The sequence below is a fragment of the Pelobates fuscus genome, chromosome 11, assembly GCF_036172605.1.
Source record: "Pelobates fuscus isolate aPelFus1 chromosome 11, aPelFus1.pri, whole genome shotgun sequence".
Classification (NCBI taxonomy): domain Eukaryota; kingdom Metazoa; phylum Chordata; class Amphibia; order Anura; family Pelobatidae; genus Pelobates; species Pelobates fuscus.
Genome location: NC_086327.1, coordinates 9,947,488 through 9,975,242, shown reverse-complemented (window position 1 = coordinate 9,975,242; position 27,755 = coordinate 9,947,488). Strand labels below are relative to the sequence as shown.

Sequence of the window (27,755 nt, the reverse complement as noted above, 5' to 3'; positions counted from 1 at the left end):
CTTTTGAAAAACTAATATGCAGGTTTATTTCGGAGAAAATTACAACCAGCCTTCAGAGGTCTATCAATAAATATAAAAAAATAAATAATTCGGACAAACAGTATTAACACTGAGCATAAAGCGCAACTCTTAATACAAAAACAAGGCACAGCAGAAATAAATTATAAAAATAAAATAACAAGAAAAATGAAGAATCGGACACGTGAAACAAGGCACTTGTCGGTAATGGCCCTCCCAAATATATAAAATTGAAACATAACATCGTTCGCTGTATAATTTTGTTATATTACACTGTAAAAATCTGCAAAATATAACAAAAAATATTTTTTTTTCTTGGGGCCGTACAACAGAAAATGTCTGGGTTATTACTCAGTAGGGCTCTTGGTAGGTACAGACAGTAAGTGTGTATGTTTAAGTCATAAAAACTCTGTGCGGATTAGTGCACAAAGATAACGGATAACAGGCCATTGAATAGCTTAAAAAGCAGATTATCCCTCTGTTTGACAGAAGTGCACATATGATGAATAATGATTTTCACACAGCCCTCACTGTCTAACAAGTGTCCATGACAAACTCTTAGGGCCTTGGTATAAAGAGCAATTCTGCAGCAAAAACTTGTAAAAATGTGAACAATCAGCCGGAACATTCTATAGGTTTCCAAAGCAATTGCTCCACTTTAATAACAGCGATCTTGAATTGTTCTATGTGCATAACCCCTACTGTCGTCTTCACTTTGAGAATACAAAAAGGTTAAAATAGTTATTATGGAATAGGGTGTAAGGCCTGGACACTGATGTATCTGTATGAGGGAACTGGGAAGCTTCTGTGGAAGGAAAAGTTATCCAGACTCAATGTAATAATTCTGATTTGCCCTCAGGCAGGTTAATATAGAAAAAAAAAGTCAAAGTGAACTTGTCTCTTGTACCATTTCAAACAGACATCAGCTGCAATAAACCGGTTTCAAAAGAAAATTTGTAGAATTATATTCTCAGCTGTTGCCAAGCCTGTACTTTATGGGGAATGCGCCGAAGTCTTGTAACTGGCCAAATGTTTTGCGTCTTCCCCCCCACTTTGGATCCGGAAGGATGTCAGAGGGCTGGTCTTTATAAACCTTAAGTCCAATAAAAATCAAAGTGCTCTCTCAAGTCCAGCAAACGCACTGCATTCTGCAGGAATGGCCTTTAGAATGATTAAGGATTTACACACAGGAAGAAAAAGATAAAAGAAATGCAAGAGCTGACGGATGTCCAGTGGGCGTCTGGATATCAGCTCCTGAAATGCCTTACTGCAATCACATCCACTCCAGTCTTAATGAGGTGTGTGTGTGTGTTCTGCTCCCTATCCCTGTAGCAGTCTATATGAAGTGCACACTGGCATGACTGCACCATTACAAAGCATACACAGAACATGAGGATCCACAGACTGGACTGCCCATGTGCATCATGGGAAGTGGAGACACCGCTGGTGTTTCCTTTCACCAACCCTTTACAATTCCCATCCTGCTCTGGAACCCAATGCGTTTCATTTCAAGTATGCCCACGTTTCTAGGGCCATGGAAGGAGGTTCTTATTTTGGTCACAGAAGATATGGAAACTGGAGCTTCATGAAGGTACTGTTGCACCTCACTGATCCTTTGATGCTTAGGGTTCCTGTGCTAAATTGGAGGTTCAGATTGGGATCCCCATGGTACTAGCCTGCTCCTTTAATCCCAGGATACTGAAAGCAATCCGTTTCTGGTGTCCCGGGAGCCGTATGCCGAGCTGCTTGATTTCACTGCAAAGGAAAAACACAAATCATTAACTCTTAAATCAAACCTGAGAAACTCCGCTATTCGGAGTAATCAAATATGGTGCTTAATGCTCTTTGTCTACGCATGCTGTCCATTGATGCTTTGACTAATGCTTCCTCATTAGCTTAAGTAGCACAGAGGGGCCTGGCTGAAAAGTACCCTTGTTTAGCATTAAAGGACCACTATAGGCACCCAGACCACTTCAGCTTAATGAAGTGCTCTGGGTGCCAGGTCCATCTAGAATTAACCCTGCCGGCTGTAAACATAGCAGTTTCAGAGAATGTTTACAAATGGGTTAATCCAGCCTCTAGTGGCTGTCTCATTGACAGCCGCTAAAGGCGCTTCAGTGCTTCTCACTGTGATTTTCACAGTGAGAAGACGCCAGCGTCCATAGGAAAGCATTGAGAATGCTTTCCTATGGACTGTCTGAATGCGCGCGCAGCTCTTGCTGCGCATTCAGCCGATGACGGGGAAAGGAGGCGGAGAGTCTCCAGCACCGAGGGAGCCCGGCGGTGGAGAAAGGCAAGTGTTTAACCCCTTCCACTCCATCCAGCCCGGCGGGAGTGGGACCCTGAGGGTGGGGGCACCCTTAGGGCACTATAGTGCCAGGAAAACAAGTTTGTTTTCCTGGCACTATAGTGGTCCTTTAACGATTCACTGAACAATGGAATGATACCAGGAGACTATAGGTACTATAACCCCTTCAACGAGATGAAGTGATTACACTACCTAGAGTGTCCCTTTAATAGACAAGAATCTAGAAGGAATTACGCATATCTTTAAATATCTGTTTAAAAAAAAAAAAAAAAAAAAAAAAGTCTGTCACATTGAATTCAGGCACGCATATCATGTGCTAACAAACGACTCAGGAGACAATGTCAGAATTTACAGACAGAAAGACAGTTGCATGCAATGTAGGAGCTACTGCATGTGTGAATTAGGAGTCTGACTTCCATGTAAGCTCTGAGACTTTGCACACGGTCTATAAATCAGGACACTCACTCTTGGTTCATGAGGATAATCTTATCCATGGAATTGAACTGAGAGGACATGAAGCAGTCAGTGTATTGCTGCATCTTGATGGATTCGAGCCACTCTGCAACGTTCCGGAATGGCATTCCTTCTGAGCCGCTGGTGCTGGGAAGGCGGATTGAAATCCTAGGAGGACAAAGTATTGGAGGTTATAATTGTTCCCCAAAATAGTCTAAGCTCCACAAAGTCCAATCTAAGAAAAAGATTGCTGATTCAATTGAGATGTCAATGAGCTGAAATTTCTAGCATGCAGAATGTTGTACGGACACAGTGTTTGCCCAAAGCTCTGTAATTACACCTTACTGAAAACATACCTTGGGTCAAAATCAGCCAAAGTCTTCAGTGAGTCCGGATTTCGGATAAGCTTGTCCAGGAAACTGACAATGTCTGCAAATTTGGGCCGACGACTACGGTCCTGCTGCCAACACTGCATCATAAGTTGGTATATTGCAGAGGGGCAGTCCATGGGAGCCGGGAGCCGGAAACCCTCATTAATGGCCTTCATGACCTGTAATGGGCACAGAGGAGTCAGGGAGAGGGCTCACACACATTGCATTGGAGTATTATTCATTTAGCAATGAAATGTTATTCTAGCAAAGAGCAGACACCACAAAGTTCCTGACAGGAAGTCATTTCATTTCATGTGAGACCAGAAAAGATGAATGACCATTAAAGAAACTTAGACTGTGTCACAGATAGGAAGCAAATGGCCCTGTTAAATTGCACTCTGATTATTAAAACTCACTTTTTTAGCTCTCCTATGCTTTTTATGTCACCGATAGCCTTTACTATGTCCTCCAGAAATCTAGTCCAGGTATCTACTACTCTTTCTATATAACTTTTAGCCTTTACTGTTCCCACTGGAAGGCTATTCCAGGTATCTACTACCCTATGCATATCACAGTTAGCCTTTACTGCTCTTAATGAAGGCTATTCAAAACATCTACAACCTAACCTGTAAAATATTTCCTTGTTACATTTCAATGTCCCCTTCCCTAACTTTTAAAAGTAATGGTCTCTCTCCCACTTCCAAACGTCCAGCATTACAGGATCCTGGAGAATTCTCACCTCCTGGTTAGACATCTCCCAGTAAGGCCGCTCGCCATACGACATGACTTCCCACATGACTATGCCATAGCTCCATACATCACTGGCAGAGGTAAACTTCCTGTAGGATATGGCTTCTGGGGCTGTCCAACGAATTGGGATCTTCCCACCCTGCAAGAGACAAGTAAATGAGAGATGAAATAACAAGGCTATAAAACAATCCTTCTCAAATAGTCTTTTCCATAAACTGCACCCCATGTGGAAAGCATTTGGAAATCAATTCAGGGCTGTCTCTACAGCAACAAGATAAAACAATGACAGCTGACACCACCAAAACAAACCTTTAGAACTGGTATCTAATCAAGTCACCACCCTGTGCTCTGGCAGCACTGCCCTAAGAGTAATCAGAGTGAATGCTGACAATGCTCTCCCGCATCCTCTGGCTATAAGATACTTACACTGGTTGTGTATGTTGCCTCTGGGTCATCTTCCAGGACGCGAGACAGACCAAAATCAGACACTTTGCACACAAGTTGGCTGTTCACCAGAATGTTACGAGCAGCTAGATCCCGATGCACGTAGTTCATCTCTGAGAGATATTTCATGCCAGCTGCGATGCCCCTGAGCATGCCCACCAGCTGGATGGCGCTGAATTCGCCATCATTGTCCTATGGGTGCAAGGACATGAGATTACTGAATAATAGTAGTTCTTGTATTTACTTCCCTAATTTAATGGGACATTTGAGAAAACAATTATAATAGAAAAAAAAAAAAAAAGACCCCCCTTCCTTTACCTTGTATATACCACCCTGATTAAATCAAACAAATAAAAAGCCTTGAGACCATTACTTCCTGAATTTATAGTTTTTAATCCTAGAACCTGCTCAATGAACTTACTTTTAGAAATTTGTCCAGGGCTCCATTCTCCATGTGTTCTGTTATAATCATCATGGGCTTATCTGAGTGGGAAGGAGGAGATATATGAATACAAATCATCTAAAAACAAACAAAGCTCCAATAATTGCTGCATTGCAAAAAAAATAAAAAAAATAAAATAGAATTCTTACATTTTGAGATGACCCCTTCCAGGCGGATAATGTTGTGGTGACAGAACTGTCCCATGATGCTTGCCTCACTCAGGAAGTCAATGCGCTGTTTGTCTGTGTAGCCAGCTTTCAGAGTTTTTATGGCCACTGGTATCTCCTTCTTTCCTGGGAGCTTCAAGATCCCTTTATAAACCTCACCAAACTCACCTAAAAAAAATAATAAAAAATAAAAAAAATAAAGTTGAGGTCAAAGAGGACATTCCTGGAATTAAAACCAGAAATTATTTTCTACCCTTATAGTCAATACAGTTCTGTTTTTTGAAAAATTGTTGCTTACCGGCCCCAATCACTTTTTGCTGGGTCACAGCATTGGGAGGGATCTCTGTGGTAAATTTCAGAACAGCTTTGTTGGGGTCCTCATATGTGTGAGGGTCTACATAGGTTTTAAGGGGTTTCAGTTGCTCTGTGAAGGAAGAGGAGGATTGTGATGAAAAGATTCACAAATGTCAGAGAGGGAAAAAAAAAAAAGTGTGTAGAAAGAAATGAAATATATCTGCTTACCAGATTTAGAAAAATACACATCCTCAGGGGACTGCCGACCACGGCCATGTCTTTTGCTGAAAAATAAGTCATGGAAAGGGTTAAATGCTGCATGACACAAAGTGCACAGGATAGAACACTCATTAGGAACATAAAATGCATAAAATGAAATAATCATATCTCCAGTCAGCCCTGAGTGAGGCACACTGAACTTACCTCCTATGCAGAAGAATGACTACTATTATTAAGACCACGATTACAGATACTCCGGCTGCTGCCCCTCCAATAATGGCAGCCTGGTTTGTACCCTCGGAGTCTGTAAAAAAACAAAATCCAAAGAATCAAGCCGTGTAAAGATATGCAATTCAATACCCCAATTATACATCCTGTACAAAATACTGTGCTGATATCCCTCTCAGTCTGAGCTCTGCAAAGCGATCATTGATTAGAATGGACTACATTTTTTAGAATTAAACACACTGCTGCCTTCACTCACCAGAAGATAATGTTTCAAATTCATACTCCATGCTCCCAATGCCTCCAGCTCCAGAGCCATCAGGCGTTATAGCCTGAACCCGCACTACATAAGTGGTCTCAGGGGAAAGTTTGTTGAGGGTTATGGAATTCCCCTCACAACGCTGAACGGAGTAGCTGTTCTCATCATTCTGGAAAAGAAGGGGTATGAAGATTAGTTTCCCAATCACCCTCTGGCACAAATGATCGGTTAATGTCCACTGTAGAGTGATTTAGAGAACAAAGGGTGTTGCCTGTGTGAAGCATGGGTTTCAGATTAAAAATGGCTTTATTGCCATCATCCAAGGACAACTAACTGTGAATTTTAGGATTATGCAGAGTAAGCAACCGTCACAAAACTGTACTACATGGTCTGTGACCATTTATACTGTATAGGACTGCAATCTTAGCGCACATATAAAAAGCTTACAAAGTAATACAAGATGATATGTCCTGTTATCCCCACACTAATCAGCTCATTATGATGTATCCAAATGACCTGAAGATGCTGGAACACTGCAGGGTAGAACATAGCGGAATGGGATGTTGTGTACCTTCTTGTTATAGGTGATCTCGTACTTCCAGGACCGGTTTGGCTGACGTGGCGGCACAGTCCAAGAGAGAGTGAGGGAATTCATGCTTCGTTGTTCCAGATTCACAGATGTCACTTTTGGGGGTTCTGAAATTAGAGCAAGGGGTACACAGTGATCACAACATCCTAGGAATATGTTACTGAATGCTGGCAACACACTTAACAAGCAGCCATTTCTTTACCTGTCTGATTCAAGCTGACATGTATGGTTGCAATGCTACGTCCAGAGATGGAATCAGACACCCCATTTCGGGCCTCTACAGTGAAGGAGTAGTTGAGATGAGGTTCTAGCTCACTTATGCTTAAGGTGGTACCCTTCAGGCTGCCTGGGCTCTCAGAATACCGGATGCTGTCATCACATGCTTTGCAGTCACCAGGCTCTGGAAAGCAGAGCTCACATGTTACTTTGTAGGTAACATCTTCACGGCCTCCAGTGTAAGAGGGAGTGGACCAACGCAGCATAACCTTGGTTCCAAAGCCTACGGCAGTGAGATCACGAGGAACCGATGGGGATCCTGAAGCAAGACATAAATACAAGAATTAGTGAATTACAACAGTTTGTGCACTTTACAAATAATACGACAGTGCCAATATTGATCCTAATACTTTATTAGATTTTGTATAAACTTACGGGTACAGGAGGCTGATATGGCGTCTGTTAAAGCTCGGAAATAGCCATCCTGGCATGGACAGGAAGTGGCGCCCACAGAAGATGGCTCAGTGTGTTTTGGACAGGGATCACACTGGCTATTAGAGGGTTCAGCTTTGAAGAATCCAGGTTGACAAGCTGGAAGAGAGGGAGACATGGTTTGTTAATTATTATTCATGCTGCAGGAATTACATATATAAACAAAACAAGGAAATAAAAAACTTTGGCCTTTAAAAAAAAAAAGTACCCTGAGAGCTGTACAATCCACGCTCTCTTTGGCACGGTGTGAACAGCTCTTAAACATTGTATCTTGTCACTCTGCTGAGTTCCATTGTTCTACATCGCAATTCAATCTTTAATGCATAAAACTCATTTATCAGACACACAGTGAGCGTGCACTATATATGGCTCAGGACAATAGTGCGTCATATATGAATACAGTATCTACACAGCTCCATGCTTTAATAGTTACTGCTTCGAGCACCTCCTTCTGAAGGGTTAATAAGGAAATGCTGCAGATGCATACACTTGCTCACCCACACATGACATGGCCCAAAGTAAAAAAGGATTTTTTTTATTTTACACCTTTACACCTAGATTTTCCTCTAGCAGAAACCACTGGGTGTAGCCACCACGCAGCAACACTGAGCAGCAAACCAAAGCATGGCTCATTGAGTGTCATGTAAGGATTTATTCCATTTACCCTGACATTCACTGAGAACTCCAAATGAGCCAAGTTGCACATTCCCAAGCGATACGTGGGTACAGGTTTCCACTGATCACAGAGATGATGAACTTTCTGTGGCTCATTTGCAGTTTTCCACTATTCCCTCACACATGGCCTCTCTAGACACAGGGTGCAGCCAAAAAGCACTCCTCTAGCTGAACCTGTTTTGCAGCACGCAAAGAGCAGGCTAGTAGCCCCAGAATAACCTCATTCCATAACGCATTTGAAAAAAAAAAAAAAAAATTATATATATATATATAAAATAAATCACACTAACACTAAACTAAACACGAAAAATTCTCTCTCCTGCAACTAGCAAGTACACAGTTGGTAGGAATGTTGGGACCTGGAATCTATTCAGTTTTTTGTTGTTGTTTGTAAAACAGCAAAAGTGCAAAAACAATCAAGTGATTAACGATGCCACATTTGCTGTAGACAAAAATGTCGATTTAAAGTGATAGTTCACTACAACGTCAATGACTTGGCATGGTACACAAATACATATGAAGTATTAGCTATACCAATGCTTACAAAGTGAATGTTTTTGAAGAACAGCAAATAAATCCAGCAAAACAACGGGCCCTTTGATCTTCTACCAGTGAACACAATACAGTGTAAAATATTCAGTTCATGGGAGCAGTTTCTCTGGGTGTCAGGTGGAGTTATTTGGGGCTATGTAGCAACGTCTTTAAATGGTCAGCAAATTAAAGTTCTTTGATGTGTAGCAAACGGTGAGGAGTTTAGTTTTCTACTGGTGTTTTGGTTGTGTTATGACTGCTGTAAGATGGGACTAACCCATGTCATACATAGACTAAAAATAAAGTTAAGTCCCTTTAATTCTTGAGGTTAGAAGTCGGTAAAAGAAGGTAGAAAAGCAAGTCGAGAACAATGACCAGATCAAAAGTATGATGGAGGCAAGAACATTGGATTAGACCACCGTCCCTTTTTTGTCTTTGAGTACCAGGAGAGGATTACAGAAGGCAGGAAGAACGGTGTAGGGCAGAGGCTCTAAGAATATAACAAGTGTTTAATCCTTAAAATAAACTTAGGTTTCCTGCCCGTGGCCCAAGCTCAGAACATAAAAGGAAGTCAGCTGGATACAGCCCTAAAGGTCATCGAAGACCCCAAACATACAGTGAAGAGACTCCCTGGTGAGATACAATGTAATCCTAAATTTAACCAGAGAACGTGTTGGTTAGAAAATGGTTTTAGAAAAGTACAAACAAGATCCCAACAATAGAAACCAAGTGAGATTCAGACTCATTCCCACAATAGCACTAACCCGAGAGGGTCTATGGGTAGGTTTATCCTGCCTAGCACAAATCTGAACATACAGCGGTCATATGTTTAGTAAAAAAAAAAAAGCACAGCGTAAAAAAATACTTTGAGGTGTGAGATTTATTCAAGCAAAGTACACATCTCAACACAACACAGCTGTTGAAAGATGTAGAAAATAGAAATTGTAATAACCTATTGTATAGCACTGCTGAATACATAAGCAATGTTTAATTAGAAATAAGCCCCATAATGATCCAAAGTTATGAAGGAAGTATTGGCCAAGGACCTCTGCCAGTTATGTTAACATTTTAATTTGAAATAATCTAAAATGCAACTGATGAGATTTGGTTTATGTATTCTCTTATTTGTCCCTCTGACACACCCTCTTCTTCCAAACAAAGTTTAAAAAGTTTCCCAAGACAGATTGATGAAGGGTCAAAGGAAACTCTTGACCCAACTTGTTGGCAGCATAGAAATAAAACACAAGGCTCTCTGCCAGACCAAGTGTGAGTCATTGTAATCAGATGAAATGATTGCAGGACAATAGAGGGAAGGAGGGGAGGGGGTCTGAGCATCTGCCGAGTGCAGGGAGACCCTCAAACCTGCATGATGCTAGGACACAGGCTTTACTCTGCGAGAAGCTGCTAGAGAAGGTTTCAGTAATGCACTGCACAAATTACCACGATCTGATAGACTGGATTTTTGTAGGGCTCACTAAGCATAATGGCTTGTTTCATGCATGCAATATACAAGAGTTTATTTCAAACATCCCTATCCTATGCCACCAAACCCTGGCAAACCAGAACCCACTGAAAAGGGGATTTAGCCCCAGGGCAGGTGGGAATATCACAGAGAAGCCACATGTTGCTCACTGTTAACCTGCATGTGCATGAGTGCTGCTCACAGCATAGTTAATGGATACAGTCATTTCTCTAAAGGAGACCAGTCAGGAAAAGGTTAAAATAGCATTTAACACTGAATGCACCAGAATATAAGCCAATGCTTGAATTTCTCCATTCTGTAGGGGTGAAAATGGCAGGTGTATCTACGGCAACACTTCGTTTGCCCTAAACAGGATGCGGGACATAGTTTGTGGACTCACCCGAGCTCCTGACTAATGTTTGACTTGTGATGACTGACTGATCTGTCTTTCCGGATTCATATCCTTGGCCTCACTAGCCTATTAACCCCACTGTGACAGGTAATGATCCAAATCGGTCAAGGTAAAATTAAATTAGCAGATAGAGTTAAATGTAGGGTCCAGCAGTGATTTGAAGTAAATTTTTGTTTAAAAACAGTGCGGCCACAGTCAGTTAAAAAACAAAAAAAATAAAAAATAAATGTTCACAACTCATTGTAATATACTTATAAAAATTCAACTGTATCCGCTTACTGATTTACGCCCCTTGCTTGGTTTAAACCATGCCTTTGTTGTGATGGCACAATTTATGTTTATTCACTTAACAATGAGCAGTTGTAAAATAATTAAAATGTTAAAAAATTATAAAATATCTATCAGGCCATTTTGGGATAATAAGTAAAGCCAGATGTCAACTCATTGCTTAGTTAATAAAGCCTTTGAGATGCAGTTACTAAGGCAGGTCTCTTTCAAATCTATCCTTGAAGGCAGTGATTAGGGCTTTATTTTCTGAAAGGATTAGCCTGTAATTAGCCAATTATCTTCATGTTTCCTTAAACCAAGTACCAGGTATCACCCTGAAAATCTGGTGTGTCAGCTGACCTCCAGTTTACAGAACTAGTTACAAATACTTTAAACAAACACCAAAGCTTAAAAAACAAACAAATGTCTATTTCTTCTTCATTCTCTGTTGAGGACAATACACATTGGCCCCATAGCTGCAACAACTGAAGGGCCACTGGGGAACCAGCCCAGGCAGGTTTTTAAATAGTTAAGATACCACACACTTAAAAGCTTCCTAAATGCAGTGCTACGGGCAAAGTTAAGTACAACGTTTCTGGAGTGGCCTAGTATGTGGCTTTTATCTTCCTTACCTGGCTGGCCCCTGCCATGTGGCAGTTACCACCATCCCATACCCAACCTGTTGCACAAGAGATAAGCCCCTCCTTGCCCTCTAGCATGCTGGGAGGCTTAGCAGCAGCTGGTGGGGAGGATTACAGAAATTTACCCCCAAGCATGGACTCCAGACCCCTCCTGCTTGGCCAGACCTGACCTTTGACTCCAATTTGTTACTAGGAATACCAAACTTTCTCCGCTAAATAAAGAGAGAGAAACAACAAAAATAGGAATGCTTTCAAATTTTGAAATCCACCTGAATGTGGACACGGAGATCACCGCTATCTTGCAGCAACAGCCAGACCCCTCCACTAGTCTTTTAAAAATCCTTACTGTAAAGCAGGGTAAATAAAGCACATTGCTGGCATTCCCTGATGTCAGGAAGATTTAGGAGCACCCCACGCCTCCATTGAGCCAAGGCACGGATTAAAAATAAAGATTGCAGAGGCCAATTACATTAAAACACATGGTGTTGACTCCCTTTACATAGAAGATAAGGGAGACACTTTATTGGAGACTAGAATGAGGGGGAATAAGCGGCATGCAGTGGGTGGGTAAGAGTAGATGGTGGGGGAGTTGGAATTCAAGCTTCTGGCCAAAAACAGAGAGAAAAGGAGACAGTAGTCATCAAGGTCAAGAATAACCAAACCTCAAAGTTCTCGCCTCTCCAGAATCCCACGCACACATCTGTGGAGACACATTTATGGCCTTTTTCCACTCAAAGAACAGGCAGTCTCTTGTCTGAAACCCAATGTATCTTTTAATGGCAGAGGTATAAAAATCCTACATTTTAGGGCATTTTCCCCCTAAACCTCGAAATACAATCCTTTGCTAGGCATAGTGATTTCCGCATGGTCACCAGTGTTCAGAAAATACAGTACTAGTGGCCAGACATAGAAACTGGTTTTTAACCCCTTAAGGACACAGCTTCAGATGCAAAAGGCCAACGTGACAGAAAATGTTGATCATGTTTTCTTAAAGGGTTAACGTGTAAGAGTGTAAAGTTAGATGTCCCTTTAATGCTCACACACTGATTCTCTCCACTACAATACCAGTTTTAACAGTAGAGCAACCCAGCCATAGTTTATCATCCGGTACAAATTCCATCATATCCACATCGGATTTCCTACACAATTCAAACTTTCCTGTTTGAGACCCGGTTCCTGTCACTGATCTTCCCCTCAAATGGTCACATCTCACAGTGAACTTTCGGGGCTTCGAAGCACAGAAGGGAAATTAAATTTCCTCTTGCAGCTTTCAATTTAACCCTCATCTATTTTTCCTATGCACGCTTGCCTGCAAGACCAGTAGTAGGTTATGGGATAGATAATTAGCCAGTGAGGGGGATTATGGATAGAAAATGCTTCTATTCTATAACCAACATTATTGCTCTCATGGAATAGGCAAACGTGGGAAGATTTATCGGTTTATCAATTCAAATAAACAGAATTAATTATAAACACTGAAGATATTAGAGGCTTGTGTCATATAGCGTTTACAGACAGCACTTCCAATTACATAAAATGCATATTACAGTCATTGGTACCAAAGAGAAATTATATTGTAAATTTGCTCATGATTTTAACAAATCTTGCCGAACAGCTGCCAGACACCTCTACGTAGAATATTCAGAATTCGGAAATGAAACACAACAACCCGGTTCTGACTACACGTATGTCTCCAAATATCGTTTCCTGAAGGTCTAGCACCTGTGCCTTGCATGGTGTGGGAACGGTGCAACGAGGAGTTGGCAAACCGGTACAGAGATGGTCCCCACTGAAAGCCACCAGTCACTGCTGACCTGATTTTGTGCTAGTGACAGCACCACCCTGTTCCCACGGATCTCGTGAAGCTCACCTGTCCAGACTGATTCACATCCTGACAAACAGGCCCTGGAAAGCACTCAAGGCTTCCAAATAAAGGCATTCCTCACACCCCAGGTGACAAGGAAACAGGCAAATGGTCTGGGGCCAATGCTAGGAATATTTACCAATGAAGATGGCATCTCACAACTGACTGATCTGCTTGACTGTCATATTAACTCTCTGGTTGCTGGACTATGTCATTACTATTACCATCACAGGGATTATTTCATCAACACAAGACAAACTGTACCTCCTCAAGAGCACAATACAACCCTTCAAACTGAAACTAAAATATGCCTCAATACTAATGTAGTTTCTTAAAATAATGCACTGGTAAGAGATTTATTTTTAAAAAATCTCAGTTAAAAACACATTCCTAACAGTTTACTTCACAAAAAAATAATAATAATAATAATAATAATAATAATAATAATAACTAATTCCCTCTGTGATGCTGGCCTATTTAATCTCTTTTCCCTAGAAGGAATTGCAATAAATCTAAATAAGCATTTCTCCCAATATACAAGGGCACTGTATCCCCCTGTGCCTAGGCTGTAAAATTGTGAGAATTTAAACTTACCACAGAAAAGGATAAAAATAGTCTTTGTGTCCCTTTCCCAGAACCCTGGGGTCAGCTCCCTGCAGCTTGTGCCAGCACACAGCATAGCAGAAGGGATCCATCCAAGGGCCTCTCAAGTAAAACGCTTTATTTAGACAGGCTGTTTATTTATGAGGGAGGGACAGGGAGTGCTGGCGAGGGAGTAATATTTATTTAAAATAGACAGAACATTCAAAACATTTTAATAAAATGGGGTCAACTTTACATCTTAGGGCAATACCAGGTTCTTGAACAGAGTGCACTTTTAGAAGAAATTATGTTCAGATAGCAACAGAAAAGATTGTTGGGGCCAGGTGGAAAGTATTTTTTTCCCAAAACAGTAATGCAATATTAATAAAAAGATACTGCCACACTTTGTGTAGCTGGCATAGATGAAGTTGCATTACTTTTTGTGTGGTGAACTGGTTTATTACAAATCACACCTCTCTGTGAAATCACGTGTTACCACCCCCTCTCTGTCTATCCAGATCCTGATTCTCTGCCTTGCCTTCTGACATTGACGGTCACACGCCGTATACATGCGAATGTAGAAATTTCAATAGCAAGTACCTACCCGAAATCTTGATGGAACAGATTAATACGCTAAAGGAATAGGAAATACTAGATTTACTAGTTTAACTTTGACACAGAAGTGAACCCCACAAAGTTTGATCCACCAGATTCTCTGGGTATTTTCTTCTTACAAGCAGTTTCTTATTTATAAACCATCCTGCCAGCAATTCCAGTCAGTTTAGCACTTTAACAAATCTCTAATTACAACAAGTCTTATCACTAATCCTATATTCCAAAGCATCACCATCACAGCTATGTGTTAAAGAGCCTGGGGCCCCCTCCAGGGACAAACTGTGTGTCCTATGGACAAACTGCCATCAAAAGAAGAATCCACCACAGATCCCAGAACAACACACTCCCCCTGAGTGCATAGGGGAGGAAATATCCTATTTTGAATCTCACTAAATACATTTTCCAGTTTACTCAAAATCCTTGCATTTTTATGTTAATAATAAATGGCAATGTTGGGAAACACTTTATCAGCATCTTCCGACTCATTACACCAGCCCACACCCTGTCCGAAATTCCATAATGTATTTCACGCCCCTGCAAGGAGAAGGTGTACATTGCAGTTACTCATTCCTCACATATTTCCCTCCAACCCCCACTGGTTTGGGGAGTTTAAGGACACCTGCAGGGTACTGCCTGTCTGCTTCCCTCTTTGGGATTGGCTGGTGAATTTGACCTCCATCCTCTCAAGGCTCGCATATTCTCTTGGAGAATTTAGACACAGACAATCTGGATCCAATAAAAAGATCGTTAATGTTTAGGCTCCTGAAGGAGCTAGTCATAAATCTTCAGAAGCTCCCACCGTGCCCACTAGCTACAGGAAAGAAAAAGCCTACATTAGTTCTTCGAATGCTTGCAGTGTGTTGGACCTATAGAAATATAGGTTATGAGCAGACTTGGCAGTTAACGGATATAAAGAAAGTGTTTTGCACATGCAAGACAAATATTACCAAGCCCCCTTCCCTTGAGCTCTGCTGGCAAGGAATAGGAGAGTAGTGGCATTTCTAGACAGGAGCCAGTCTGCAGATATATAAACGTATAGACTGTTCACGCATAAAGTGAATTGAGCAATTGGAGGGTTGTTCCTTGCAAAGCACCCTACAGTTCAAGGATACTCTGGAGGCAGGTTCTAAAATCTTTAATTTGCTTTGAGCCTGTCCAAGCTCTTGCAAGAACAAGATGGATTCTGAGCCTCCTTGCGTTTCAATTGAAAAATGTGCCATGAAAATAAAATTAATTCATGGTGATGGAATCTTTTTCCCATAAAGCAAAATGCACAGGATAAAGTCTTCCATTGGAATAAATTGTATAGGTTCCCCAATAATAAAATCTATAGCAGGTGGAATAGAAGGTAAAGCATGAGTGGAATGTGTCACAGCACTCTGAGTTAAAATATTAGTTTAATGCAGTTTTCATTGGGTGCCCAGCGTGGAGGTAGCAGACACGGCAAAAGTATCTACCGTAGTTATTTGTAACCCCCCCCCCCCACCCCCCCCAAAAAGAAGAAATAGCTTTTAATTCTGGATTCTCTGTCCATTGAGAATTGGTTATAGATTACACATGATCAGGAGGCCTTACATGCTGAAAAGCCAGACAGCATTCAAAGGGTTAAAAAATAAAAATAAAAGAATGCTTGATCACACAATGACTGTAACATGTTACAATCCTGAACATCTATTCACCATTGATGATGAACTACAATGTGAATGAATGTAACAGTGCTAGCAGGCCCACATTCCAAGTGATAAAAAAAAAAAAAAAAAAAAAAAAAGGTACACGGAGTGGATCTGTCCTCCTTACCACCCTTCCCCGCATTCCACAGACCTGCCGTAAGCTGGGAGTTGGCCCCATCTGCTCTCCAGTGAGACGTGCCTGGGAACAGTGACAGCTATTGTTCCCCAGCAGACTGAGCATGAACCTGCCATACAGACTGCAATCCAGGAGTGTAGGGGGGGTATCAGAATATGGGGGGTAGGGGGTGAATAGACAGAGGAACCTGCCAGACTGAATTTCCAGGAGTAGAGGGGAATCGGGGGAATAGACAGAGGAACCTGCCAGACTGAATTTCAAGGAGTAGAGGGGAATAGACAAGAGGAATCTGCCATACAAAGTGGGATCCAGGACAGGAGGGGAATCAGAATATAGGGGGGGATTAAGTGAGGAACCTGCCACACAGACTCTAATCCAGCAGCAGAGGAGAACTAGCATATAGGGTAGAGAGGAACCTGATGTACAGACTGGATCCCATAACTAAATCAAAATAATAAAATGTACCGTTTTAATTTTATTTAATCCGTTCACTGTTTAATTGTTTTTATTTCAAATCATCTGTAAAATCATCAATATAGGGTGTCACCAGCAACTATTATGTGGAGGATAACAATGGCTAAATGCCTGAGAATGGAAGAGTGGGATGTAAATCTTCAGGGATTCTGAGAAAGATTGACTTTTACATACAGCAAGTTTGTCTACTGTATAGTATACTTCTGGATACAGCATCCCTGTGTTCTGGGGGCCATAATCAATAAAATGCTTTAATGACAGACAGATATTGTTCTTTTAATTACTTGAGTGAACAAAAGGAGGAATGTAAATTAAGGGCTCTGCATGAATGAGCTAGAAGTCCGATGTCCGTGTGGTATATACAAGTAGAAGGCATTCACCAAAGTAACCCATGCTGGTGAAAATTACAGGATTTAAACTGGCTGCCACAACCAGTAAGTATAACAAGGTGAGCCTAGAATAACGCAGAGGGGATTTTTTTTGCATTGATCCTGCCATTTTTAAACCTGTGCACTGCTTGCACTCTGGTCAATCCTCTGGCATGCAAAACTCAAAACTGCCCATTCATGGTTTAAGGCTTACCTTGGCACATGTCCCCCACTTTCTCATAGCCAGCCTGGCACAGACACTGTCCAATTGGAACAAGCCATTCGCCATCTGAATTGCAATGCATGCTTGGCTCCTCTCCGCCAACAGACACTGCATTTTCCACACACTTCCCAGAAACTTTTGCCAATGGCTGCGATTCTGCTCCGGCTACAGTTTCTGGAAACTGGGCCATACCTTGGACCATTGCAGGGCATTTTTTGTAATAAATGCGTACAGACAGCAGTGCTACGCAGGCCCCTATATCCTGGAATGCCAGGTAAAATCCTTTGCGACTCAGCGGTCCCACAGTCCGAACTTCAACGTTTATCTTGACATTACGTGATGCAAAATCATCCCGCACTGTGATTTCATCAGGGGCAATTGTGTCAATCTTGCGAAACAGACGTTTCTGAAAGTTGGTGCCGTAATCCACATCAGACTCTGCATAGAACAAGTTGAAAGTCTCTTTACAGGCACCGGAGACCCCCGGAAAGCTGTTACAGTCACGCACAGTGAAGCGGAGTTCAATGAAGATGCGCTGTGCCTCGCTGCGGTAAATCCAGTTGGTTCGAAGCCAGTTATCCTGGTCTCCTTCCTGCACATTGCACACGGAGTAGATGTAAATCATGCTTCCATTCATCACATTTTGCAGAAGGTCCCACTAAGGAGAGAAAATTACCGTGGTAAATAAATGCTTTATATACATTAACCATGTCAAAAACATAATTCTTACACCACTGGCACGTCTAGAAAGTTTTTCTCCAAATGTCCATAACATGGTACACATATGATGTTTACCACACCTCTGTAAGAGATACACCATGTGTTTGTATGAGGAAATGAAATATTTTTAATTAGAAGATCATAATTCTAGCCAAGTGGCTGCTGATTAGTGAGTGCACCCAGGATTATATCTGTCAGCGAAGTCTGAATAGCCGAGTAAATATCAATTAACCTCTGTACTTGTCACAGGAAAATGGGAAACCCAGTAGATACAGCCCCCCGACTCTGCTAAACACTCTCTAATCCTTGGGGAACAACACAGCTGACATGTGTATAACCCACAGAAAAGTTCAACAGCACACACAGCTGGCAGCCTTCACTATCACTCAGTTACCATTCCTTGTTTTCATAGATACAGACGCCAACAGGTGCCATGTTTTGCCTTGAAGGACTTTTGGTAATTAGAAAGAACACTGCTCTTATACACCCAGGCTAGTAAGGAGAAATAAAATAAAAAATAAAGCACCACAGTAGTCCAATGGACATGTCTTGTATAGGCTGAAGTTGAAGAATCGGAAAGCCAGTAATCCGGAGCAGGTTTGTAGAATGCTATGGCATACGATGGTGCTGTAAGTTAACTGTTTACACCATCTATGTACACATTGTTAAGATACAATTTGGATTATCAGAGCCACTGTGCTATTCAATAAAGAGAATATAATTGTCCCCCACAACCAGAGGTATTTATTTGGAGGGTTTAAAGGTGACATTTTCAGATAAGCCATCTTTATAATTCAGACAGATCTGCATTTGTGAACACTTTCTAGTTAAATTAAATTTCCAATAATTCCCTATGAATAACTGAAGATTGGTTTGGAGCAAGGCGTTTGTCAGAAGTGTTTTTGGGGAGAGTGTGGGGGCGACACATCCATTCCAGCAACTAAAGGGTAAAGGAAATCACCTGACTTTGGCAAATCCTCTGGAAAGAATTCAGGGTAAAGGTAAAGCTCACAGGATTGGAAAGACAAATACAGCCTTCAGTAAATATCTGGTTATTCCAAAGTGACACAGGGGAATCATAACTCTTAGCAGGATCTGTAGCCCATATGCATATTATATCTTACAGCAGAGATTCCATACCTCTAAAATAAAGTGCTCACGGAGCATTGATCTAGTGTATTTGTAGGTGGAACTTACCCCTTTTCCATAAGGGCTGGTCAGCCAGCCAAGTTCTCCCTGAGTCTTCTCGAAATCTAGCAGGACAACTGGAAACGAAGCAGAGGAGATAGTCGATAAGTGAAACACCATTGCAACTTTTATTAACACCAACAATGTCCCTGCAACATGACCAGCCAGTTTGCAGAGTACTAGAATTTCCACCATCTTTACACATACTGGTGGCCAGGCATTTGGTAAATAGTATTCCATGGCTGCTAAAGTGTCCAAATAGAATAGCAGAATGATAAGCTTATTTAGCAGAAGTACATTCTATCTAACATTTTGAAACATCACCCATGCATGCCATTTAAAAAGACAAAACGTGTAATAAACAAGCAAGCTGCCATTTTCAAAATTTCAGGATTGCAGAGTCATGCCCAGACATGCCTTGCTGTATAGAGCCAAAACTCCGCATTGAAGGGCATTTCTGGGTGAGATCACAAGGTACTGGCATTTGAAAAGTGTGAGTCACAATGAAATTTCGTTGACCCCACACAGATACATAAAACACAAATCATTCGACATAATCCACCATTAAGAAAATTACAGATAAGGGAATCTGTCCCACTTGCTAAGAAACTACTACAAACAGCGGCTGCACAGAGAGAGACCTTACATTAATTCCAGAGTTACACTACAACTTCACTTACGGTGAGCTATTTGGGTCTACAATGTTTCAAGATGGCTGCTAGCTCCAAGCAAGTCCATGCAAACCACTACTGTTGTATAAATGCAAAGAGCTGACAACAAAAATAGTATTACTTTTACAAAACATTACAAAGCTGTGATGTGAGACTTGCTGTAATAAGGTGCTTTGAGGCACCCACATAAGTGAAGTGTGCAGTATAAGTTCCGGAATCTCATGTTATTTATCTTTGAAAGGGAACATTTAAAAACAAATCGATTTCTCAGTTCATCATATAATTGGCCTGATGTGCCAGTTTCACTTTCATTTGAGTGGTAAGCGAAATGAGCCCCTAGTGAGTGGTGAGGAAATGTCTCTAAGGTGTGGCCCTCAGCTTGCAATCCTTAACTCCTGGTATAAAATGCCCCCTCCCTGGATAAACAGAGCAGAGTACACAAAGCAGTGAAAGGACTTGGCAAATCTGGGTGCAGAGGGCATAGCAATGTAAACCATCCTCTACCACCTACACAAATTCACAACGGCGATGATCACTGGTTTAATATCCTCGTACACACACTACAAAGATAGCATGACATTGACAAATTGACTAAAAGTAAAACTGGGAATTGTGGAACATCGGCAAGTTCATTGCAAATACTATTCCAGAACAGTCAATTTGGAGAAACAGAGTTGGAAAATGTCACCAGTTCAGTTAGTTTAGCCCTTAAATGACAATGTCCATAATTTCTCAGTTTAGTTAATACACCACACAGGGTTTCAAATTGTATTTCAGGTTTAAGACCAGAATAGCCAAACTATAAACAGTTCTAGCTTGGCTCTTATGGCCTAAATTTTAATATTCCCCTTGAAATCCCAGCAGTTGTCACTTTAGTGAATAACCATATATGAAACCTATGTCCCAAATTGAAATCATCTCCAGGGGCAGGAACGACTGCCAGCTGCTTCCTACGGATAACACAAAGTGAGCCAAGATGAATAAGCACTGATTGCTATAGGAAAATAATGTTTTTATTACAACAAAAAGGGATTGGATGGAATTATATCATTATGTATCTTAATAGTTCTAGTGTTGAAATAATGATATATGGCATTGGATTTCTTAGTTTGAATTTAACGGTTTGCTGCAGTTTGACCCAGGCCTGGCAGGCTGTGGAGGTTAATGAGGAATTTGCCTCCTTTTCTCCGGAGGTTACAGTATGACTAAAAACGCAAGGGGCAGTAGGCTGGCCACATGCGGTCACGGGAAGGAAGAGGAGACATTCCTTCTTATGCATGGCAAGACAGCGTGATCCAAACCGGATAAGTCAAATCAGCCTTCCTGAGCTGGAAATTCCCTTCAGACGAGAAAAAAAAAAAAAAAAACCCTACTAACTTACAGTCCTTTCTACTAACATTATCCCCATTGATACGGTCTGCATCGCATGCGCAAGAGTACAAAAGTTACATAGGCTCCTGGCACTACAGGACCCGCCAGAGGGAGATGGCGGCGCCTGCAAAGGAAAGATTCAGGTAGGTAGACCTCACATTTTTCTGCTTCCCCAGCCACCAGACGGCGATGTCACCCCAGATGGTGACAGTGACGCTTTAACACACACACACACAACCTTTGCAGGGCTTGTCATTGTGTCATGACATAGGCCAAACTTCAACGCCACCTACAAGTCTCCACTCTACTTCTAGATCTATATTAAAAGGGAGATTTTACAGGGAACTCTGAGCCGGAGATTTGTCTAATCCCAGGATAACGCTCTCCAACCCCCCCCCCCCCCAACCAAGGAAGAAATTCAGCATTTCCCACACCCTCTTCACCTGCAAGTCTAGTCTTGTAGCACTCAAAATAAAGATTTCAACATAGCCCATCAAATCTCTCACTTAGCTAAAATTCCTGATCTTCTCAGATATTAAAAACATTCCCGTTTGTAAGTCAGGGGATGGGATTCTAATAAAAAGATGCACACATTCTAGAAAGATACACATAAAACGCACGATCTTAAAGAGCATGGTGTTGCAGGGTTACCTTCCAGGTTTAATAGAAAGTTTGAACTGTACAACAAGTATCTAATAGGTCCAAATAACTGTGCTACCAAATATGTTTGCATTAGATTTCAAAGATTCAGCAATCATTTACTTAGATTCAACTTAATAGTCTATGAAAAAAAAAAAAAAGGGGAGCAACAAAACAGAACTTTTCTGGATCCATTATGTCCCCATTTCGGGGTGAATATTTGTCTTCTACCTTTCCTATTCCCCAATTTCCATTAAATAAAAAGAACAAAGCCAGAAAAGGAATGCAAACTGATTATTTATGCCTCTAGCAACCAGAGAATAGGACTGTAAACAACACCTCTTGGGGGAAAAAAAAAAAAAAGGACAACAAAGTTAGTAAAAGGGCTATAACCGCCTTTTATTATTCATGATTGGGGCCATCAGGAATTGTGAATGCATCTCATTAGCAACTCTATAGGACTGATGATCCCCCATCAAATGTGAGAATGAATTACCAGGTCATAACCAGAGCCAAGTGCTGGGAGGATATTCTCCAAGAGTCCACAATGTCAACATGGCCTCCTAAGTTTAAAATGGACAATCTTACGTCCCAGGCTCTTAGGACCATGGGAGATACAGTTCACAAAACCGAGATTGCCAATAGACTTGCCATAATGGCAGTGAGGGTAAGCAAGTTACTCAATGTGATAATACCATTAATATTATCAATAACATAAATAAAGATTTTGAAGAAGAAGAAGAAAAAAAAAAAAAAGCTGGAATCCACAGAGATGCCCAAATGCTTGGCAGGATTCACTGGCTCATTTAGCAAGGAATTCAAAAGACTCTTGTTTTACAACACTAATGTACAACAGATTTTTTTAAAATTTTCTGTGTCAGTTATTTTCTGTATTAATCAAAATAAGTAAAGTCTAGGATTAAAATTCACATATAAAAAGCTGCCTGAAGGTTCTGTAAAGTACCAGTTAGTAATATATAATAATAAGAGAAATTCAACAGGGCAACCAATAATATGGATTTCAGCTGTGATAAGAGAAATCTAATGAGGATGATGGAAACTGTTCTTAAGCAGGTGGGGGAGGGAAGGGGGGTTATGCCCCAAGCATTTCCCAGCCTGTAAGGAATTTTGGGGTAATTGCGGCCTTCACATTATTGTGTGATTTCTTTTATATTCTTTACACCCAGCTCAGGAAGCAGAGGTTTATGGTTGTCAATAAATTTACATTGGTGCGGCCCTATGATACGTCACAGCAAGACATCAGCATTCCTCACCGTGAATCAGAGGTGTTCCTCCCTGATCACTATATCGTGAGCAATTCATCATTAATGCCACAATAGAGAACGATCAAACTAAAATATCCATAAAAATGCAAACATCTGAAACCCACCAGTTCAGATAACTGCACCCTTATATAGTTCAGTCCGTTGAGAGTTGTAGTCCGTTGACCAACTCCCATCAGCCTGAACTATTCTAGTTTGGAAATTGTCTCTAATAAAAATCTGTCAAACAGGGCTGCGAAGGGGGAACAAAGTGCTCTGGTCATTTAATGGGAGACTACATGGAATCACTGACTGCTCACAGAGCAAAGTAAACTGAAATTACATCAATCTCACACTATGTTGGTAAGACAAAGAAATAAAGACTGGTTATTTTGTTTTCATCCTGAAATAAAGCATATTCATAAACCCACTTAACCCCTTTATGGCAGATGACCTATCAAACCATCCTTAAAACAAGTGATTAGCCCAATATTGACATGGAAGGGTTAATTTCTACAATGCAGCTTCTGAAATCAGCTTAACACTAAACCATCTGCCCCTATTTCCAGCACTGAAATGAGGGCCAGTTATTAGAACAAGCCACAACGTACATATAATGTAATCATGGAAATTCACTAAATTCGGAATAGCCGAGTATTCAACGTGAATTTACATTGCTTTCACAGCAGTTTTGTTAGCTAAAAATATTTAAAAATAAATTTCACTTTGAATTCCCTACAATTTACACTATACAAAATAACCCTTTTGCATATATATAAAAAAATAATAATAAAAAAAACTTTCTAGAATCCGGAATAAGATACAAAAAAATGCTAAAGTTTATTCACCAAATCAGGAACAGAGGAGAATCATGAATTGCACGCCAAAAATCGCTACAACGTGAAAAATATGCAATTTGGAGAATTAATCAAACATTTTTAGCATAAAAATTGCAATTAACTTTGTCAACTCTTGGTTTAGTGACGAGTACAGCATGATCATGTTTATTTACAGGAAACTTTATTTACAACTCAACTAAAAACTTAACAGCACACAGTCTCCCCCTCTGTGGTTCTGTGCTATGCTGTTGGGGTTAAGTTGTGTTAATAGTGCACTTTACTTAGCCAGATTACAAAGCAAAACAATCTACATTCAGAATTGACAAATGACCCCCTAAGGCTTACAGAGCATGACAAGACTGAGGAGAATTTAACATTTCTGCCTTAGATTACAGAGCACTGTACGGACAGTGGATCAAACAAATCCAGGCTGCCTGCTGAGATTACAGGAATCCACATACAGGACACAAGGGGTAAAAGAAAAATCCTGTATGCAAAATGATCTGAGCCGCTGTGACAGGTACATACCGGATGTTGTAAAAGTATTATGTACACCTGAGAAACAAAATTAAACATTTTATTGCAACCTATAATTAAGAGAAACTAAAATTAGTCTGATCACCTGTTCTTCCATACCTTGAATATGGAATCTAATATTTGGTAACTATCAATTACCCTATATAGTCCATTGCATCTTGTACACTGGAATTGCATTAACCTGCTACTCTCTGGTACCCTATAGTTCTGGTTTAATTCATCGGTTATTCCATGGTACCCCATATACTAGGTCTCAAGCCACAGCTTGAAGTCAGGGTCAGGAACCATAGATCAATGGTACCCTGTACTCATGACTTCTGTAATCTGTTACTCCCTGGTACCCTGTTCTCCTGTCTTTACAGTACTAGAGAGAAGTGAAGTCTGGTGTGTGCCACGTGGGTTCCCTTGGCACATGGAGTCTATAAAAGAAAGCAGAGTCTCCCTGGGGCCTTCACTTACTATTTTTGAAGCTTACATATGCAACACATTGTTCCAAAATATATCTGGCACTTTTTTTTCATTCCCATTATTCACAGCCTGCATGTGATCACATGGCTGAAGCGTTCTAATTATACATAAGGTATTAATGAAGGAATAACCGTTACAAAGACCCTCAGATGAGGATGTACTGAAGTGCATTTAGAACATGAAATGGTTTGGTGGAGGAACAGGGGCACGAGGACCTGAGGCTTCACTAATAACCCTGTAGTTAGTCAGACTTTCAGATAAGAGGAGTCCAATGCCACTGGGGTAATAGGAGAGAACATAGGAACCAAAGAAAATCTGAAGGGGCAGCATTTCATTAAAATTCAAGCCCCACTCAGGGGGCATAAACATAGAAAACACACAGCTTTCTACAGACTAAATGATAAAGTATCACTGGGAAGTATAATACTAGAATACGATGTAACCAACTCTATTAACATCATTTTTCTTTTTTCTTACCAACCTGAAACATATGATCTTAAAAGCTACACCAAATTTACGGCGAAGCAGGGGGTAAATTACTAACACCCATAGGACAGATACTAGCAGCCAAGCCTGGCACCCCTCTAGTAGCCACAGGGAAAGACTAGAACCAGAATCTGTAAAACCACTGAAATTACAAACTCACTTGGAGCTCAGACAAACTCCCAGCAACTGGGTCTATTGCCAACCTGTTAGAGGGTTTTTAGCACTGAGAAATGGTTAATAATGAATCTGTTATTCAGTATTGACCCTAACATTGCAGCATGGGCAAACTATGTAAAATAACCTGAAGAGGTAGTCAGCGCACATTCACACAGTGACAAATTCCCCAACTCAACAGACCGGTTCCAGCCACAACCCAGCCATACATTCAGCATTACTCACTGCAAGGGTAACAGCCCCCCACATTACCAACAATGGGGGCACAAGTAACAGCTGTCAGTATGTCTGTCATTTATACAGATCAGGAAAACCTAAAATCCCTCAAGTCTGAAAGTCAAAGACAACAAATTCTTAATAAAGCCCAAATTCACCGACAGGGTTATTCAATAAAGTGAGAATTCTAAGTGAATTTCAAATTTAAGGCCAGAGTAGCAGAACTGGAAGCATAGCTGACAGAGGATTTTTCCCATTCAGTTATTTTGACCTTAAATTTACAAGTCACTTAGAAATCTCATCAGTGAATAACCCTGCAAATGTCCCACTAGCAAATCGTAAAACCAGCAATGCAGGGAGCAATAGGTTAACACTAACATCCTGATATAAACTCCCAGCCAGGACCACTCACACTATCACCCCAAAAACCTCCCAGCCAGAACCACTCACACTATCACCCTAAAAACCTCCCAGCCAGAACCACTCACACTATCACCCTAAAAACCTCCCAGCCAGAACCACTCACACTATCACCCTAAAAACCTCCCAGCCAGAACCACTCACACTATCACCCTAAAAACCTCCCAGCCAGAACCACTCACACTATCACCCTAAAAACCTCCCAGCCAGAACCACTCACACCATCACCCTAAAAACCTCCCAGCCAGAACCACTCACACCATCACCCTAAAAACCTCCCAGCCAGAACCACTCACACCATCACCCTAAAAACCCCCCAGCCAGAACCACTCACACCATCACCCTAAAAACCTCCCAGCCAGAACCACTCACACTATCACCCTAAAAACCTCCCAGCCAGAACCACTCACACTATCACCCTAAAAACCTCCCAGCCAGAACCACTCACACTATCACCCTAAAAACCTCCCAGCCAGAACCACTCACACTATCACCCCAAGAAATTTGTAATGAAGGCCACTCACACTGTCACCCCAAGAAAACTCCCAGTCAGAGTCACTCATTCACACGGTCACCCCAAGAAAACTCCCAGTCAGAGCCACTCACTCACACGGTCACCCCAAGAAAACTCCCAGTCAGAGTCACTCATTCACACGGTCACCCCAAGAAGACTCCCAGTCAGAGCCACTCACTCACACGGTCACCCCAAGAAGACTCCCAGTCAGAGCCACTCACTCACACGGTCACCCCAAGAAAACTCCCAGTCAGAGCCACTCACTCACACTGTCACACCAAGAAAACTCCCAGCCAGAGCCACTCACTCACACTGTCACCCCAAGAAAACTCCCAGTCAGAGCCACTCACTCACACTGTCACCCCAAGAAATGTCTAAGTCAGCCAGGGCCACTCACACTGATACTTCAATAAAGTTCCCAGCCAGGGTAACTCAAGCCTTTACCCCAATAGAAGTCCCAGACAGGACCACTCACTCCAACTTTCAGAGAGTGTTGGAAGTATAACAACCATACAGGGGTTCTCACTCATTCCCCCCAACATAGACACAGCCACTGACCTTCATTACTTTGTAGAGACAGGAAAACGTTGCTGATAAAGAAGGTGATGAGGGTGAGTTTTTGCGCCCCCATGTTGCCTCCCTGAGTCTCTGGAGTTGGTGTGAGTACCGATCTCTACAGCTCATTCATGCCCTACTTCTGGCCACGCCCACCTCCCACTTTAAAGGGACAGTGCAGGCTCGCCCAGCCCTGTGACTGTGAGCTGAGCTCGGCTTTGATCCTCCTCCTCCTCCTGCATGACAAGCCCTGCTCAGAGTGCACACTTCACCTAGAAAGCTCAAAGCAGCCATTGTTAGGATGCGTCTGATGGATTGCTTTATTGTGTGAACTTGGAGGAAAACCACACTGTACGCGGATAAAGCCGACCTCTGTATAACACAGCAGGCATCTCCACAACTGCTTCCTCTGTATCATACAGCATGCTACCTCTGTACAACAACAACTGCTGCCTCTCTGGAATATATAAATCCAGTGATACAAACTATGTATAACATGCCATGCAAATCTAACGCTCCTACCTCTGT

General features: G+C 41.5%; 1 protein-coding gene across 1 annotated transcript; it reads right to left on the bottom strand.

The window, feature by feature from the left end:
- Positions 1 to 27,318, bottom strand: EPHA2 (EPH receptor A2). The gene is made up of 17 exons (XM_063436444.1): positions 27,231 to 27,318; positions 19,085 to 19,152; positions 17,159 to 17,825; positions 7,191 to 7,346; positions 6,742 to 7,074; positions 6,522 to 6,646; positions 5,951 to 6,119; positions 5,671 to 5,770; positions 5,476 to 5,531; positions 5,252 to 5,377; positions 4,936 to 5,121; positions 4,766 to 4,827; positions 4,327 to 4,536; positions 3,890 to 4,039; positions 3,136 to 3,329; positions 2,792 to 2,947; positions 1 to 1,773 (listed from the first exon to the last, which is right to left on the bottom strand). Exons 1-17 carry the CDS (start codon positions 27,301 to 27,303, stop codon positions 1,668 to 1,670), a joined length of 2,937 nt encoding a protein of 978 aa, XP_063292514.1. The 5' UTR covers positions 27,304 to 27,318; the 3' UTR covers positions 1 to 1,667.
- Between the last annotated feature and the right edge of the window lie 437 nt (positions 27,319 to 27,755).